This window comes from Sturnus vulgaris, chromosome 6, assembly GCF_052056855.1.
Source record: "Sturnus vulgaris isolate bStuVul1 chromosome 6, bStuVul1.hap1, whole genome shotgun sequence".
Taxonomy (NCBI): Eukaryota; Metazoa; Chordata; class Aves; order Passeriformes; family Sturnidae; genus Sturnus; species Sturnus vulgaris.
This window is the reverse complement of record NC_142248.1, coordinates 27,641,823-27,660,185: the sequence shown is the minus strand read 5'-3', so window position 1 is coordinate 27,660,185 and position 18,363 is coordinate 27,641,823. Positions and strand designations below refer to the sequence as shown.

At 38.0% G+C, this 18,363-nt stretch overlaps 1 protein-coding gene and 1 long non-coding RNA gene across 17 annotated transcripts in view; one reads left to right on the top strand and one right to left on the bottom strand.

Moving 5' to 3' along the window:
* LOC148223381 (uncharacterized) overlaps window positions 1–11,332 on the top strand; it is a 34,161-nt gene extending 22,829 nt beyond the window's left edge. Inside the window, exon 3 of the long non-coding RNA XR_015804325.1 lies at window positions 10,880–11,332. This is a non-coding gene — a long non-coding RNA (uncharacterized LOC148223381). The remainder of the gene's footprint in view (window positions 1–10,879) is intronic.
* The window catches only part of NRXN3 (neurexin 3), a 945,575-nt gene that overhangs the window by 591,608 nt on the left and 335,604 nt on the right, over window positions 1–18,363 (bottom strand). For 14 of the 16 annotated variants that reach the window (XR_015804647.1, XR_015804648.1, XM_088167427.1 and 11 more), the window contains one exon: window positions 16,543–16,569. The exons of the other annotated variants lie outside the window; for them this stretch is intronic. Coding sequence is in view for 12 of the 14 variants with exons in the window: in XM_088167427.1 (XP_088023553.1) it covers window positions 16,543–16,569 (27 nt within the window). In the remaining 2 variants the exon portion in view is untranslated. The remainder of the gene's footprint in view (window positions 1–16,542; window positions 16,570–18,363) is intronic. 16 annotated transcript variants of the gene reach the window in all.

Genomic DNA, 18,363 nt, shown 5'->3' with positions numbered 1-18,363 from the left:
TTCTGATAATACTCGTCTTTGTGCTTCTGACTCAAATTCAAAAGGAATATTGCCTTCTTACTCCAGTAAGAAACAGAATCATTCGAATTACATTGGTGTCACTAGGCCTTGCATGTACATACATCTCTCTCTCTCTAAGTTTATATGAAATGAAATGCCAGGAGACACAGTTAAAACCAGAAAAATTCTGATTATATGTATAGAGTTGATAAGCAAATGAACACTCTGGTATAACATGAAGATGCCTATGCCATAATTACATAATTAGAAAAAAAATTCTGTAACAATCCACTTCAGTTTCATCTCAGATTCCAAAATAAGAATCTCATCAAAGCTGTGAAGTTTAATGCCAGCAGTGTTTTGCTGACATCCTGCCACGTGCCAAGGTAGGCCACAGGAGCCAGAACTCCAGACATTTCCAGGAGTGCAAAGAGAAAGCCATCTGAAGAGGCACAGCTTCAGTCACAGCTGTAATGACTTTTCTCAGTGCACAGGCCAAAGGGAAACCACACTGACATAAAACTCATCACAACATTTAACAGGGTAAACAGATCACACTGTCATGGCACAGGGTCAGAGGCATCTCTTCACTTTTATTTAAAGAATTAATAATTTTTTAGCACACAAACAAATCTTAGCTCTAGTAATTCTTCCTACAGCAGCTAAGAGACTGCCATGCCTGTAAGGTAGCTATCTAGTTCTGGTGTACCGTATTGAAAGCAAAACATCTTATATGGAGAGTATCATAAACCAGGTAAACTTGTTATCCAGTCTGCTGATATTGCAGCCATCCAGAAAGAGAGATGCAATAATGTACAACCCAGTATAATTTCTTAATGTCAACCTCATCATTCTGGCTTAATTATTCTGTCATTTTTATGGAAACTACAACTGAATCTGAAGTACAGTGCATAAATACCAAGCCTATAAACCCTTACATACTAACCACATTTACAGCAGTCCAGTTATTGCTGATGCAGGAGACTGAGCATTTGTTTCATTGTTGTTTAAGGATCAGGTTCATCATTTCACACTGTTTCTGAAGATGAAGGCACTAGTGTAAGAAACACAGTTCTCTCCCTCAATGTGCTTTTCTCAACAAATACAGAAAAATAAAGCAGAGGAGAGAGACAACTGCTAATAACACTTTCAAATTTCATGGTAAGATTAGATCACGTATGGATAGAACATTGCACACACTTATTTTTGTAAATATGTCCATATCCTCCTGCTCATTTAAGTTCATTTTCTTTATTGCAGTTTAATTTAGCTTTTTTATTCCCATTCATGTGGCATTTTTCTTTGAATTGATGATATATGTATCTAAATAACTATGTCTAAAATTACATATATGCCATGGTTTTGATTTTTTTGATTTCTTTCAGGAAACTAATTTCCATGCATAAAAGGGGAAAATTTGCTTGCTGTGATTCCACCAAAATGAACCAGCCAGACAATTTGGCCCTTAACATTTTGAAAAACATTTCATCTTGCTGCCACTTTTACAGTAATATTGTGGGTAATAAACAGAAATTCACAATTATTTCATAGGCACTAAATTTGTTTTCACAATATCTTTCTACTTATGATATTAAAGCCATTACAGGCATTCATGACTTCAGTTCCTAAACCCTTCTGGCAAGAAGGTGACTATTATTGGCTGCACACCACTAGAAAGATGAAATTCTGGTAAATAAATGACTTGCCCAGAGTCTTGATACTGCAGAGTTATGTAGAGATTATTTTTATTATCGTTATTATTACTATTATCTGGGGACTGTGCGGTGATGTTGATTTAAGAAGCCTCGATCAGGCAATGCTCCTGACAATCACCAGGAGGTGCAGGTGGCTGCAAATTGCCCACTGGAGGAGGCTGACTTAGCTTCCAGCTTCAAACCCTTCTCTGGAACATCTTAGTCGTCTTCACAGACTAAAGAGAGACTAGTGTCCACAAGCTAAATACTGCTTAATTTAATCATTAATCTAAATGTGGATGCCCATACACTCCCTCTATGCCTTTTATCCTTGAGCACATTTGGACAATAAAATCTTCAGAGCAGATTCTGTCTCTAAGCCATCCTGTAAAAAAATACAGCTATCCACACATAGATACTATTTCTACCAGCAAGAACTGAAACTAGGATTTTCTTCATACAGACCCGAAGCACTTAATATCAAAACAGAAGTAGTACTATCCTTTGCTCTGAGGGCACCAAGATGACGTTTTTATCAAGGCAAGGACAGACTACCTGACTACTATGTCAACATACTGGTATTCTCTGATATTAGGTAGCAATCGGGTTATGGATGTAAATTAGTTCACCTTCCAAAACTGCCTTATCCTTCTCAAATACAAGTATTCTGGTCTCTCTTGCCTGTGAACACACAAGAGCTCGCCACAGCAGAAGGCTGTGGAAGTGAGGTAGGAACAGGGATGCTAGGCTCCATCTCTACCACTGTGGAAATCCTAGAAGCTATAAATACAATTCTCAGTACTCAAAGAAAATAAGTTTGAAGTAACCAACCAAACAGGAACAGAATGGGGGCAGTGGGCTGGTGATTAAAGTGATTTAGAAACATCTGTCTCTTTCGATCAACAGTTCCACAGCACAGTGAACCTTTATGACCTGTTCATTAATAGTATTCTTATAAACTAACAGTAAGCATAGCAATGTACAACACTAATCACCACCTGGTTTTCCATTGTGAGATTTTTCTATACTTAGTAAGAACTGACTCAAACTTCCCTACAGTCTCTGATGCTTAGAAACTAGGGTTTGAGTTTGTTTCACTCTGTGTTTGCTGCCAGAGAAATTGTACGTCAATTATTTTGTTAGTACTTCAGATAGTTTTCTTCAGAAAGTGCTGATTTTGAAACGAGGTTTCAATGCTCCTGGGAAATTTTTTCCTAGATTTTCCTCTGCCCTTGCAAAATATGTACAGGTTTTACATTGGAGCTACTGCAGTTTCAGGAGACTTAATGCTACTTAGAAGCAAAAGATCTGAAACTATTGTCACCTGAGACTGAATGTGAGGGGTTTTTTTCAGTACGGAAGCAATTAGTGGTGTTCACATTTCATGGGTAGTGTTCTATCCCTAACGGATCAGTTTCAGGTATACCTGTAGTCAGCAGCTAAGCACTTTTCTTTCAATCAGTATGCAGCCTGCAGGTTTCCAAAAAGTGCACTGGCAATGAATTCTGTCACATATCCTTCTTACAGAAGTAGAAGTTGGATCCCTCCATATATTATCAGTACAGTAAGGAAAGAAGAGTGAGTAAGAATGCATAATCTTTCTTTTTGCTTATACCTCCCTCTCTACTAAAACGTGTAGAATAGCACTAGGGTTGAATGGCTGCAACAAAGCTTTCCATCACTGTCAGAAGTGCTTGAATAATGTTACCATATTAGGGCAGGGTTGAAAGCCCATAATATCACTGCTACTGCTTCTGCACATTCTGTCCTTCACTAATTCCATGGTGATAATAATTCCACCACTACTGCAGCCTTGTAAGTACTAAATCATCAGCATCAGTATAATACTCTAAAGATAAAAATACGCTTAAGATCTCCTCACAAAGGGCTTTTAATTTCAGGCTCAAATCTTAACTCACTATGAAACAGAATCAAATATCTTGCTGGTGCTGTGACCAAAAAAAAGAGAAGCCAAAATAAAGCCATGTTTTTGCCCATTTTCAGATTAAGTTACTGTCCCTCCACAAAAAGAAATAATAAAAGGGAAGTGGGTTAAAATATTTTACTACACATTCCTCCTTTAGTTAATCAGAACTGCAGTTCTACAGGTATCTCTAAGTTTTTTTATATTTCCAAAGCTCTCAGGAGAGTGATGTTTCTGTTATATTTCTGGTCTAGTCAGGAAAAGCAAAAGCAGAAATCTTACATGAAAACATATTCATGTTTACCCATAGGGTCTCAATATGATACAGGTCCACAGAGGTAAATCTGTGACACACTAAAACACACCATTTTGCATTGAAAACGAAGTGACTCACATCGTCAGTTTTCTCAGACCTAAATCATTCAGATCACGGTGTTTGAATTAGGCAACAACTCTTCCAACATAAAGACATACCTGTACCAAGAACTTGGATTTACTTCATTTAACTCACAACAGGAAAAAATATACAGAACCTCTCATTTGTCATACTTTCAGTTCTGAAAATTTCCCCTTAGTATTTGGGAGTAGATCTCTTAAGTACATTCTTCACAAATGCTGAACATCTAAAATCCTGTGAAATTTGACAGGGGTTGACTACACTCAGTACCTCTGCAAAATAGAGCTAAAGTAGAAAAACATCTTAATAACCTCCTAATGGACTACTGAAAACCATAGTTTCAGCAATCAGAAACAGAAGGCTGGCTCTTTTCCCCTTGCAATACAGAAATAATTGACATTTGAAAACTATAAAATGCTATGCAATGAAGAGGAACAGATTTGTATTTTAACTCCATTTGAGTGAATTAGACAAAAAGGCTTTGCTTGGAAGGGCAAAGCAGAAAAGTGCCTCTCTCAAAATAAGGAAGAAATATTTCCTTATGATGCATCAAAGTTTACCTGAAACAGGAAAGTATCTTTTACTTTTCTATTACCCATAGTGAGGGAAGTGGCTGGCACTCATTCAGAGTAACATTTCCCCACACTCCACCTCCCACATTCACACTTTGCAATTTGATAGGAAACATTCTCCAGCCCTCTGGCTCCCTAAACAAATTTCAGAGCTCAAGTTCTTTGTCCTGTTTTACAATAGCTCCCTCACCAGAGTCACACTTTTTGCAATGGTGAAACACACTTATTCCTCAAGTTTATCTTGGCTCAGCTTAAAAAGTATCAGACTGAAATTATGGTAAAGAAAAGCACAAGATCTTGTAGAAATTTGAAGTCAGGGGGTTTTGTTATGAAATGAAAATCAGATGCAGTTCCAATGTTAGCTTAAAATGGACTTCATAGGTATTTGTTTAATTACTCCTACTCAGAATTTTCAGCTGCTTCAGCTGAGGATTTGGCTTTAAAACAACATCATGTCTTCCATGTGCTGCCCTTGGTTTCTACAGCTTAATCAAGGAAACTCCTTTCTTAATTCATGCCTAATTAGGAATGACTGAATATCAGCTATGACAATATAACCAGGTTTAATAACTATTTTCTAAAGCTTCTTAGCCTAGCTGCCCCACATCCACTCATGGCTGTTCCTATTATGAAGGATTATCCACATTTTTTTATGAGTTATTATAAAATACTTCAGTTCCTTAAGTATTCTATGAAATTTACAATCTCAGGAGGCGTTAAACGATTCTACAGGTACTTTTCTTATTACATCAAGTCTGATCTTAGTTATCACTAGCTTTTCTGAACCCTACTTTTGGAATCAGATGCAGATGGCAGAAACAAATGTTTTAAATGCAGTACAGTATCCACAGTATGTAGATGTAAGCTCTAGGACAGAATACTGAAGTTAGGATAACCTGATTTGGTGCAGCTGTCAGAGACACAGAACAGTAATTTCTGTTATGGCTTGGCAGTCCCTTCAGTATCCGATTTTGTGTTTATAGCATTTAAGGCACAAAGCTTCAGTTGCATGGCATCAGCTATTTTTATCTGAGGCAAAAAGGAGGAACTCCAAGGAAGCAGAGCACACAGTTTGCTGTGCTGATCCTTGCTGGCCTGGTGCAGTCCGCTCTGCCAGAGTTATTTGCTTCCTATAGAGCATAAAAGACACGGTAGCCCCATACTATTGTCAAGCACCTGTTTGCATTCAAGTCTCACACAGCTCTGTCACTGAACTGAATCTTCATCCTTGCTGCTTTCTACAAAGCACTCTGAACATATCTTTAACCCTTTCACAGGTAGTAAAGAATAATATAGCAAACGTAAAATTATCATATCACTTTGGAGATGTATTTAAGCTGCTCAGCACACGGAGAGGAGACTACAAAAATCTCCAGCTGCACCACGAGATGGTGCTCAGCCCCCTCTCTAAGACACGCATGGGAGTAACTAGAGTTAGGTAAATTTGCTCGAACTGGGTACTAGCATTCCCAGCATAAGCACACACAGACAGCTGGGCTTACAAACAATTTTTTCTATGCAGCCCGCGGGATACAGCATTTTCTGAAAAATACCGTTGTGCTGCAGAAGAAAGAAAAAAAAAGGAAGAAAAAAAGAAAAAAAAAAAAAAAGAAAAAGAAAGCAAAAAAAAGAGAGGAAAAAAGATACTGCATTTTTAAATGTTCTTATGCTGCTCCACCTTTTCTGTTACATCTTACTATGCTTGAAATAAAGTGTGATTAGTGAGTGAAATATTATAAACCTTTATTACAACAAGAAATAGTCAATTTTATTGGTGCTGCTTTTAACAGCAATGATAATTTAGGAAGTAAGTTTCCTTTAATCTAAAATTATCCTAAGCAGAAAAATATCATAATATAATAAATTGGAAGTAACAGCCTTTCATTTTTTCTAATATAAGAAAGCACAGAACTAAATGAGGCTAGTTTCTGTCCATCACAAAAAAAGAAAAGAAGAAGTGATATTATCCACACTTGTGGAATCGATATTTTGGCAATTCTAGGACTGTGATCAGTATTTTCATGGGAGAATGCAATTTGGTGGCAGAATAGGCTATGGTGACAATGTGATTGGGGTGCAGTTAAAGTTACAGTATAAGGGTAACTACTAGTGTATGATTTGGCCAACTGGGTACTGAGCTCTAAAAATCTCTGTAGTCCTCTACAAATATGCTTCTACCATCTTGCCTTAAAGTTCAGAGTTGCCACATGATGTTTGATGCCACCTTTCACAGTAGAACTGGCTACATATTAACAGCAATAAATATTTAATTCATTTGAATTAAATCCAATAATGAATGTTAAATGTAAGAGCCCTTATAAATTCCTGACTTCATTCACTATCCTACCAAGCAAACACTCCTTACTAGCCTACAAGGAAAAAACCTCCCACATTTCTATAGCTCTTACCAGGGGCCTCTTTGCATTAAAACATTTCTATATTATTTCTGTCTTTAAAAAGGAATGAAGAATTTCCAGCAACATTTTCACCAGGCAGTTTTTCCTCTTGCAGTAAATGTGTAAACCCCATTTGTTCAAATTAGAACCTGTACCATTATAAGCTCTACATATGTCAACTACAATGTAGGAAATCTGTTCAATATCTAGAACTCCTCACATACATGCAAATGGACTTGGGTTTTGGGACCATGAAATATGGAACATATGGCATCTTTCCCCAGCTCTGGTAAGAAAGGCTTGTGGTTTTGCTTGCAGCAGAACATTTTGGCAGATACTGTCCCTCCTCTTGAAACTAAGAACTAAACTCCACAAATTCAGGAGGAGAACCATGCTAGATGGAAAGACTGCAACTTTAAATTGGTTAAGTGCTTTGTTTAACAGCTTAGTAAAGTAGCAACAGCTTGAAACCTGAAAAGTGCTCATGTGAGTCAAAAGCAATACCAGTTACATTTCTTCTTTTCCCTACCAGTTCAAAAAAGTGGGCTAATCATTTTAAATAAGATTCCCCTACAAGAAAAAGGGGACCGGAAAACACACTAATCCAAATGGTGTGAGCATGCTAGCACTTTATTATTACACAATTAAGCCCTTACCTGAACTTACTCTTGCATTAACAGGTAATTAGCATAATAACTTATCTGTTTCAAGCTTTCTGGTGATTCTGTACTCTAATTTCATAAGCAAATAACAATCATAAAATATCCTTAGATGATTAAAACTTTACCTGGTGATTTGATTTCCAGTTCATAGTCAGGCCTGGACACTGAGAAATCCACCAAAAGGAAGAAGTTATTTTTCCATAATAAAGTGAACTCACATGACTGTTTAATATAGTAATCACTGCAGTTTCACAAATCAAAAAGATATTTAACTGGGAAAATTACTTGAGAACTTCTCTCAAGCTTTCTGGCTTGTCACATTCAGAATGAAAATGCTCAGCATAATGCCTTTTCCACTAGGAAGAAAATTATTTATGATGATATAATGAATCTTCACCACTGATCAGACACATCTGTGTCATCTTGGTCAGGCTTCTTCTGCCATCAAGGCTTCCCACATATTGTACTCCCTTTGCACAAAAGAAGCAAGAAGGCAACAACTCTCTTCTTGGCCCTGAAATCTCAAGAATCACCTTTTTTTGAAAGGAGCAGAAGATTAGACATTAGAAAAGAAAACATTACTGCTGAGAGGTTTGCTAAGAGCACATTTCCAGAGATGCAGCAGCAATGCAACTTTGCCATATTCATCATACACCAGTATGCACCAGCTTGACCAAGCAAGACCCTCTCTGGGAGAAAAAGAGTTCTTGTTCTCCATGGCTCATTTTGTCCCTGCACTTACAGTCAATGCTTCTAAGCTGCTTCTTCCAGAGGCAGACCACAAATCTGCAGGTCACCTTTCCCCAGCTCACTTCTTAGCAACCAGTATTTAAGCACAGAAGCATCAATGAATATTTTTTAAGTAAACTTCTTACTCCTGTGCACACTTAAAGTTCTCTGCTCCCAGAGAGAAATTTTCTAGCAGTACCTTTTGCCAGACAAACCAACCTAGCAGTGGAAAATACAGGCAATGTGATGGGTCACAGTGGCAGGACAGTAGCAGTCACTGCTGAAAGAGGTCTGGTGTGTGAGGATTGTTAAACCTGGAAAAAACCTCTCAGCTGTGGAAAGGCAATTTTTCTCTATTATCAACCCTCTCACCATTCATGGAAGCAGTAGCCAATACTAAAGTCCTAATGCAGTCACTATTTAAGATAGTTGACAGCCTGACGTCTTAATCCTGGAAACAATACATTTCATACTCCTACACAGCTCCCTAGTGCTTCCTCTAGCATAGCAGGTTCGCTCAAACTTAGTGCCTTGTGTAGAAAATCAGTGAAATGAGAAAGAAATTACCAAATACTTGATGGCTGGACACCATAAATGACATTGTTTCAGTCCACCTTTAGCTGTCTATTTCACTGTATGGCAGCTAAAGCATTGCCTTTTTAAGTTCTATATCCAAATGTTCACAAGCTCTCAAGGGTAGGTTCCTTTCCTGAGTGTACTGGATCTGGCTGAGAGGGAGTTAATTTTCTTCAGAGCAACACACAATGCCATGTTTTGAATTTGCGAGCAAAACAGTGTTGATAACACAGGCAGGCAGAGAGTGAGAGATCCGCTGTGTGCTTCTTAACCACCTACAGGGGTTAAACCAAAACACTGAGGAAAGTGCAAGTGAAGACAGCTGATCTGAAAAGAACACAAATCAATTTATACAAGGAAAGTGGCCAAAATAACAAATTGAGGCGCTTACACATTTTTCTATCAAAGCATTTTTTTCCCAGGTATCCTGGCTGAGATCCTGCAAATACTGCAATACAAAAGGAAAAAATGAAACAAGACTGTTTTCCCCAGACATGAGAAAGGAAGCTGATAATATAACAACCAGTGGATATGAGAAAAAGGTTGCTGACCACAATTAGTTAATTCAGGGTATCATTAAACAAAACCTAGCATCACAAGACTTCTTCCTAGGTTACTCCAAACTTCACCAACAGTATCTTTCTCCTCTAAAAATAAAAACTAAAAAAAAAAAAAAAAAAAAAAAAGAAAAAAACAAAAGGCAAAAAAAAGAAGTAACAACCCCTACCTCAAACTTTTCCTATTTCATAATCTTTGTTATAGCATCCAGGATCCCAATACTTAATTAGCATTTCTAACATTAAGTAATGGGTATCTATCTTAGTGACTGACAGGGTGATTGATATGGCTTGTTTTGACCTTCAAAACAGTTCTCTTTTTAAGTTATAATCCCACAGAAGGGGTGAGAGGCTACACAAATTGAAAACTATATATATATAAATGTATAACAAACACTAAGAAAATCATCTCAAAAGTCAAAAGGAATCAAGAAAAGCTGCTGGGATAGGAATGATAGCCAGTAAACCAGAAGAGCTGTTTTCCAAAAGTAGATCATTGATTCCTGACAGATGACTGAGTTTCCAAGGTTAGTTTTCTTTCTTGTTAGGTCTCACCACAGCAATTTAGGTAAAAATAAAGCAGAACATATTCTGCCAAGTTCTGCTTTCATCACTGCCATGCCTCCATACTGGTGACCTGTCTCTCCCTGAGTACTGAAACTGAAGACTCAGAACTGAGACTTTCAAAGGGTGGGATAGTATTAGCTGGAAGAAGAATGCTGACTGCTGACAGCTGAGCCTAGATGAATTCTAGAAAACACGGACTTGTGTTTGTAGCCTACATTTGTGGTCCCTGATGAAATATTCTGGTATTCAGGGACCTTGTCATATAGCAAACTGCAGTTTAGGATTGCTCAAACCAATTATGCCACAGCAAAACCTTAATCTTCATGGCACTGTCTGGATGAGGAGGATTGAAAACACTGTGAAAAGCCTGTGCTCATTAAGCCCAATGTTCTTCCCCCAATAATGGCAATCACTAGTACTTCTTTACCAGTCACTCCTTATCCAATATCCACTGATCCTTAAAGCTCACTGATTTGGCCTTAAATTTACAGAGCAGGTGGCACCCAACACAGAAAGCAGTGCTTGTGCTGATTGATTTTTGTCTTTTTCTTTATAGCTATTTAAAGCCTCATTAGAGATGCTCTCTCTGGGTTGTTCACAAACAAAATTAATAACATATAGAATACTTGCTTCCTCCTAGATCCTGAGGCACTAGCTTTCACTTTTGTGCTAATGTTCTTTGAATAAAAAAAGTTAATATTCTGGCAACTAATTACACAATGTAATCTACATAAGATATATTGTCTAGACATCAGTGAAGTGGAGCAGTTTCTCAAATGTGCTTTACGTTTTCTCTCTCACCCAGATGGAAGGTGTCCATGTGGAATCCAGCCTAAAAAGGGACTTATCCTCTCCACTCCAACTGATAATTGCATGGATTCTGCTTCTCTCTTTGTAAAACAAGCTCAGAATCACTACTTCACTTTCTAAGGGTACCAAATAACCTCTGAGTTGAAAATGTGTCCTGGTTTGGGTTAAGGACAGGGTTAATTTTTTGCAATAGCCATGAGGTGGGGGAGCCCGGAGCTTTGTGGGCATGGCCAGGGTCCTATACATTCAATACCATTTCATGTCATTGCCAGGGCAGGGAAAGGGACTCTCTTTCTCTCCTTTTTGGGAAGAAAGAGTATTCCTTTCTGGTCATGGGGAAAGCACGGTGGTGGAGGGTCTGCCTGCCATTGTTTTCCATCGTCCCAGGCTTGGTGGGCATTTTGCATGTATGTCACCCTTTCTTTGAACATTTTTTGCTATTGGTATTGCTGTTGTTAATTTTCTTCTCTCATGGATGATTCCAATAAATGGTTCTTAACTTATCTCTGCCTTTTGTCTCCCACTGAAGGGAAGGGAGGGGTCATGGTTTTATTTTCAGTGGGAGTCCTAAATTGGAGAATACCATTCCTAAACTACAACATCAAGTCAAGAGGGTATTTTTCCCACTGGAGACTTGGAATGGGCTTGAATCAAGAATGCCTGAGACAAAAGAGGTCACTTTGTAGTAGCTGCCACAGGGAAGAGGAATTTTGTTGAGTTATGAAATGAAGCTCATCTGAACATCCATAAAGGAGCACAGAGAGACAACAACAGAAGGGGGAGCACAAATAATATCTTCCTGGATTATATCCAGGGCCATCGGCCCACCAGAGACCTGTATGCACAAGCCCAGAGGAGCATGAGGTACAGCAGCAGGCAGGAGCACAAGCCACAGACTCCTGAGCAATGAAAACCTTGTCCAGGTCTTTCCCAGGGCTGTTGTGGCAGAGCCATTGGTTCCAGTGTCCAAGTATGACACTCATCACTATATGATAGCTGGACCAGATCTTGATATCACCTTTTGGATTAAGGGGATTGCTGCATAGGGTAGGATATATGTCATGTCGGGGAAAAGCAGTTTGGGTTCAGACAGACTTACTATGGATGTTTAGGGGAGAAACCAAAGGAACAAAAAGGGAGAGAAGTTCAGGTGATTTGGGGAAGAGCAAGAGTGGGAAAATAAATATAGCAGTAAGGGGATAAAAAGGGCTGGGCATGTAAATAGTTGCTGATCAGTATGTTTACCTGATCAGTGCAGCCTGTCCTGTTTTCTTATTAAATTCCTTTCTATGTCCTTCCTGAGTAAGAGCCCTTTGTTCTCTGTGCATGAGGGTTTATGGGGCTATGAGTGCTGTGACTGGAGTCAGACCACGGGGTCAACAGGCCCAGATGTTCACGGTGCCAGAAGTGAAAAGAATGTGGATCTATGAGCAATCCTGTGAACTCTGGCAATGGACATGCCAAGAACACATCTTCAACTTGCTACAAATAGAACCTGGGAACAAGCATTGGCAGTAGCCTCACCTCTCTTGGGCTGTTTGATCTAGCAGGGCAGATTCTCCTCTAACAGAATTTTTATCTTGCCATCTGACAAATATATTAGAGGACTGCTTTTCATCCCCTGACAAAAGAAGTCTTCCAAAGACAAGCTTGCTCCCTTCTTTCTCCTACACTGTGGTGCAGCAGCAGCACAAGGTCAGACCAGCATCCCAAGTGTGATACTGCTCAAAGGTGAAATCATTCTCAGCTGGGCCGTGCAGATGCATACTGCTTCACTTTCAAAAGAATGTCTTCTTGTTAGAGTACTATTAAGATTTTATTAAAATGACAGCAAGATCATTAGGAATCAGACAAGTGCACTTGGTTTTACAATATTTTGATTAGACTTAGCACAGCTTCCTATTTACTTATGATGATACAGAAAAAAAGAAAACTTTAAGCCTCTCCCAGAAAGTTACACATCATAGATTCATATTTTATGTTGTTACAGTGGCACTTAATAAAATGAAACATTAACACTGCATTGAATAAATACAGTAAGCACGGCAACTGAAATAGGAGAATCAAACATATTTTAGCTGTCATTATTGTCAAAAATTATTGGATTTCAAGAAACATGTTAAATGTGAGATCTCACAGAGACATAGAATCAACTGTGTAGTGGTGATTAGACTGATTTTTTTTTATCCTCTTCCATTTATGCTTCTAGCAGCAGGTACGAGAAGAAGATATGGAAGTTTTGAGGCATCAGAAGTGACATGAAAATAGATGATGGCTTGTCTGGCATGCTTTAGTGAGAAGAAAAGGCCTCATTATGAAATAACAAGGAATAAGACAGAAGTGTTCACGGTTCCAAGGAGCTACTTTTGGGAGATCTCTCATAGAATTAATGTCAAAGTATGTAACGGAATTTTGACACACCACATAAAAGGCTTATGAGGAGAGAGAACTAGACCAAGAGTAGTAGTCTAAAAAGAATACAGAGTGAAAACACCACCAAAATCTAACAAATCTGTAGCACACATAGCTCTATCCTCCACAATTAATACTGAGTAGAATGTTGAAAACTATCCACATCTAATCTGATATGAAGTGGTGTCACTGGATATGGAACAATGAAATTAAGGACTAGATACCTTTGAAAAAATGAGGAAAAATCATAGCACCAGACATGACTTTCTAATATGTGACACTCTTAGACGTGACAAACTATAAAACTATCACAACTTCAACTTTTTTCAAAGTGAACAATGCATTTCAATAAACAGTTTACAGGAGAGGGACCATTTTCTTTGGAAATCCTATTTAAAAAAAAAATAAAATATATGTAGGCAAAAATCCAAGAGATTTATATTTGTTCTATACCTATTTGACTATATCTATTCTCCCCATGAATCCAATCAACAAAATTGTGCTATCCATTATGTCTGCATTGTGTTGAAGAATCGTTCAATGCACCTTCACAGTTTATTTGGAGATCCTGGTCCTGCTTTCAGTTGTGCTGATTTCACACTCAGAGAAAAAGAGAGTTACTATAGAGTTACATATGTGTTAGCAAAAGCATTGTTGGGTCCCAGTTTAGGTATCTTCAAGAGTGAAAGGAAGGGATGAGATGAGTGTTGAAATAAGTACAGAGACAGTAAAACACTGAAATACAACAGTGATGGAACACAGAGAGAAGGTAAGATGAAATGATGAAAAACAGTATTTTGCATCAGATATACAATAGCCCAAAGATGTATAAGAGAAAAGCCCTTGATCTTTTCAATTAAAATTATAAACAAGTATAAATGCTTACCTGGGACAATATACAAGACTCCTCTCAAACAGCATGAGCTTCAATGCTTGAAGTAGTGGGCTCTGAAGCTACATTTTCAAAGATAACCCAAAAGTACAACTCTGTTTACCTTTAAAACCATGAACTGGGTCCCTTCTATTCAGTTCCCAGTGGCGACTGCTCAACCTGAAACTCTTTAACTGCTGGGAACCCCATTTGTAAAGTTACTTTAAAACACTTGTGCTCATTTCACCAGACCCTGTATGTGGATAACTCCCTCTGCACAAGTAAATGGCAGTGTGCCTGCAGGAATGCTTACAGTGATATTTGATCTGCTTCTGCCTAACCATATTTTATTCATTCAAGGGTACAGTTTTCACCAATCCTCAGCAGGTTCCCTTCTAAGAAACAAGACAGCTGACATGAGTTATTGCAACAGGCAGCAAAAAAAACAAAGTATTGGAGGGACTAAGAGTAGAGATACTTATTGTCAGCAAAGCATCATAAAAACTAAATTAGGAAGATCCAATGTGTTTTAAATAAAGAGCTAAATTTAAACCTTCAGGGAAAGGCTGCATTTAAAAATGCAACAGGCTCAGCTATTAAAATTGCATGATAGCAAAATAATTCAAGATGTTTTTATGCTTACTCAGAAACTAACAAAAAAAATGGAATTAAAACTGTCTTCCCATTGCTTTAATTATAGGATTCTCTTTTTCCTCTTTTTTTTCTTTTTTTTTTAATGTTTCTTCCAATTACTGCTAGCTTTTTCTTTGCAAAAAAACCAGATAATTGCCACTTGCTACTAAGGCTGACTTCCGACCTGAAGATAGTCTTCCATAGCTAAGCCTTTAGACAGCAGCTGTTGACATCAAAAGTTGATGTTGACAACATCAGATTGTTGTCCAGTACCTGAGGAAATGGATGACAAACACCAAGAAGAACTATGGGGCAAGTTTTTGGTAGAGTTACAGGTGGCTAAGCAACAAGAGCATAAGAACTCCTATGAAGCAAAAGATCCTATTTTTATGTAAATATCCTCACCACTGCTGTGTAAAATCCGGCAATCTCAGCTATCACATTCAAGATACTTTTTCCTATTGCACATTCTGTCTTGAAACTTAGTGTGAAAACTTCGAAGAGCAAAAGGAATTCAACAAGACCTTTCAAGATTTGAGTCATACACTGACTAATCCCACTTGTAGCAGTTTAATTCCATACAACTAAGCACCATGCAGCTGCTTGCTTACATCCCTCCTCTCATCAGTGGGATGAAGAGGAAAATCAGAAAAAGGTAAAACACTTGGGTTGAGATAATAATTTAATAATTGAAATAAATTACCATGAACAAGCTTCTATGGCATATCACGGCTTCTCCCCAGCTACAGGCTACCAGGGACCACTTCCCAAATCCAAAAAACTAATTGCTCACACTTTTAAGCAAAGTAGGGTCTCAATCAGCTGGCATTTGCCTTTCATAAATACTTCTACATAAAATCTAACACAGAGGACCTGCCAGAAATCTGGTAACAAGAATAGCCTCAAAGTACACTTAAGACCTGAACAGATCCATTGTTTGGGAAATGCTTTTTACTTTGAAGCCTACATCAAGTTTGATCAGCTCTTTGAAGTAGAACAGAAAAGATTTGTCTTGCTCAGTCAGCCTAGAAATGGATATGACCTTTCACTATTATTTTTCACAAGAATTTTATAATCTTTCCTCCCTACTTCAAAATACTGAAAGGAATCTTAGGTGATCCAGAGGTTCAGATGGAATTTCTTATAGAAACCTATGAATGGCAAATGCCATATATATATATACACATATATACGAAATATACATAATATACTCTAAATGTAAAATCTATTTTTTCTTTATTCTATACCCAAATAAAAATTACGTTGAATAAATACCATGTTAAGTTGTCACCATTTCATAATAAAGCAAGAGTTTGAAGCTTGCTTTCTTTATTTTTAAATACACCTGCCTTTATGTAGTGGAGAAGTGCATACAGTACCTGTTGTTATTCTTATGTGGTTCCTTAAAAGTTTTCATAAAGACAACAGGTTACCAGTGAAATATAATCAGCTCATCAGGTTCCACAGGTGCTCTTCTGCAAAGCTATGAAATAACAGTTCATCGCCTCCTTGGAGAAACTTAATACAAAATTTTTCACATACAATCACCTTAAAGTCTTCCCTCTTCCCTCTCCAGCTTCATATCCCACCCAACCCTTCAATTTCTGAAGATTTTTTTTTTAAAGAAAAAAAAAAGAAGAAAAAAAAAAGAAAAGAAAAACAGCTTATAAAACAGCAAAGAAAATAAAGTTATTTTAATATATATAGAAAGAGAACAAAATGAAACTTGAGGGAAAACTTACTGGCGTTACAGTTTATCCTGATACAGTCTAGATGGGGAAAAATAAATGAAAGATGAAATTGCATCCTTCAAGGTAACAGCTGCAGACATCCAAAAACAATCAGTCCACCCTTCCGGGGACAGACACACGCAAAGAGATGTGGCCATTTTATACTTATACACAGTCTGTACAAATTCAGGAGTGGGTGTATATGTACAGTATATTCTATGTAAATATCTGTTACATAAATATATATATACATATATATATATATACATATGTATAGAGAAATATACCAATATACATACATAGCCACATGATGATACAGAAAGTTACTTTCTTTTTATAGAAACCTACAAATCTAAGAGAATCTTCCACTCCAGACCATGAGCTTATATGAATTACAATTACAAAATTTATAATTAAGGCATAAAAATCTCCCTCAAGACATAAGTCATACTCAAGTGTCATTGTGCTTTTTAGAGACCTTTAGCAATTTCTCTAAGAAGCTTGAAGCTCAAAGTGAACCTTTACACTTGGTTTCTTTTAAATTAATTTGTATTGGTATTGCATAAATACACCATCTGTCAACAGAGAATACCTGTAAAATCAGCCTATGAGATCTGTTGGTGCAATATTTAACCCTTTCCAGCTATCCCAAAGACAGACCCACTTCTCATTCCCCCAAAGCCAGCCCAAAACACTTTTTAATATGTGCACAGACACATTTGACACTGTCCGCTCAGGCGAGGAAAGGGTTAATATACTGCCCAGTTGTGTCCTATCATAAAATGGCCACTTGCAAACAGCTAACCGCACGAACGCCCAGCCCAGATTTCAGCTACTTCTGCAGGTTGGGAATACTTTTTTGGGGCTTGGCAGGGAGGATGGGGATTTCTTTCAAAGGTCCCCAGCCCGGCCAGCTCCTCAGAGCCCAATCTCATCTTGCTGTCTGAACGCTCCGACTGAATGGGGTGCTTGCAACGTTCAGGGAGAAGATGAAATGGGCAGTGAAGTGGCAGATCTGGGAACCTTCGCAGGCCCTGCTTCATTCAGAGGTCACAGGCAAGGGAGGGACAAAGAGAGGTATAAGGAGAGAAAAATAGAGTTACGCCTGTGGAATCTAATAAATGGTTACTGAGGCATCTCCACAAAGAAAGCAAGTTGAGGTAGAAGAGCCTGAGCTAGAGGGCTTCTGAGCATTGCTTCCCTCTTTTAACACACTAATGCTCAGCATATCTCAGGATATGATCCATAAGAGGCTCTTTCATTTATAAATGCCTGGTTACAGGCTTGTGAACATCCACGGCTGTGGTGTCTAACATGAGTGAGAGCTTTCAAATTGGCGCTATTACATATCTTGAGCAATGCTGACCTTCTCTCAGGAAATCAAGGCCATGAATAATAGCTCCATGCCCGTGGACACGTTGTCTAGACAACTAGAGCTTTATACACCAGGAATGGTTGTATTTATTACAGAGATATGGCCCAGCAAGGGAGATTATATAGAATGGCAGAGAAATATAATGCAGTTTGCTTTTTAACTGGACCAATTTTATGTTTGCTCAGATAGATGTAGGAAAATTATTTCTGCAGCAAAATGCAGTTCTTATAGAATGAAGGAGAGGAAAGAACAAGAATCTATAAATAATAAAGATCTATAATGAGCAGGGACATACCAATAAGGAGTAACATAGCCAGAGAGAGTTTGTTTTCAAGCAGAACTTCTCCTGAGAAAATCTGGGTTTGGTTTTGTGCGATTAGGTTTGTCATGTGTCGTCAACCGCAACAGAAAAGTGGGAGCAAACAGCCCTGGAGCAACTGCTACGATCACCATACAGT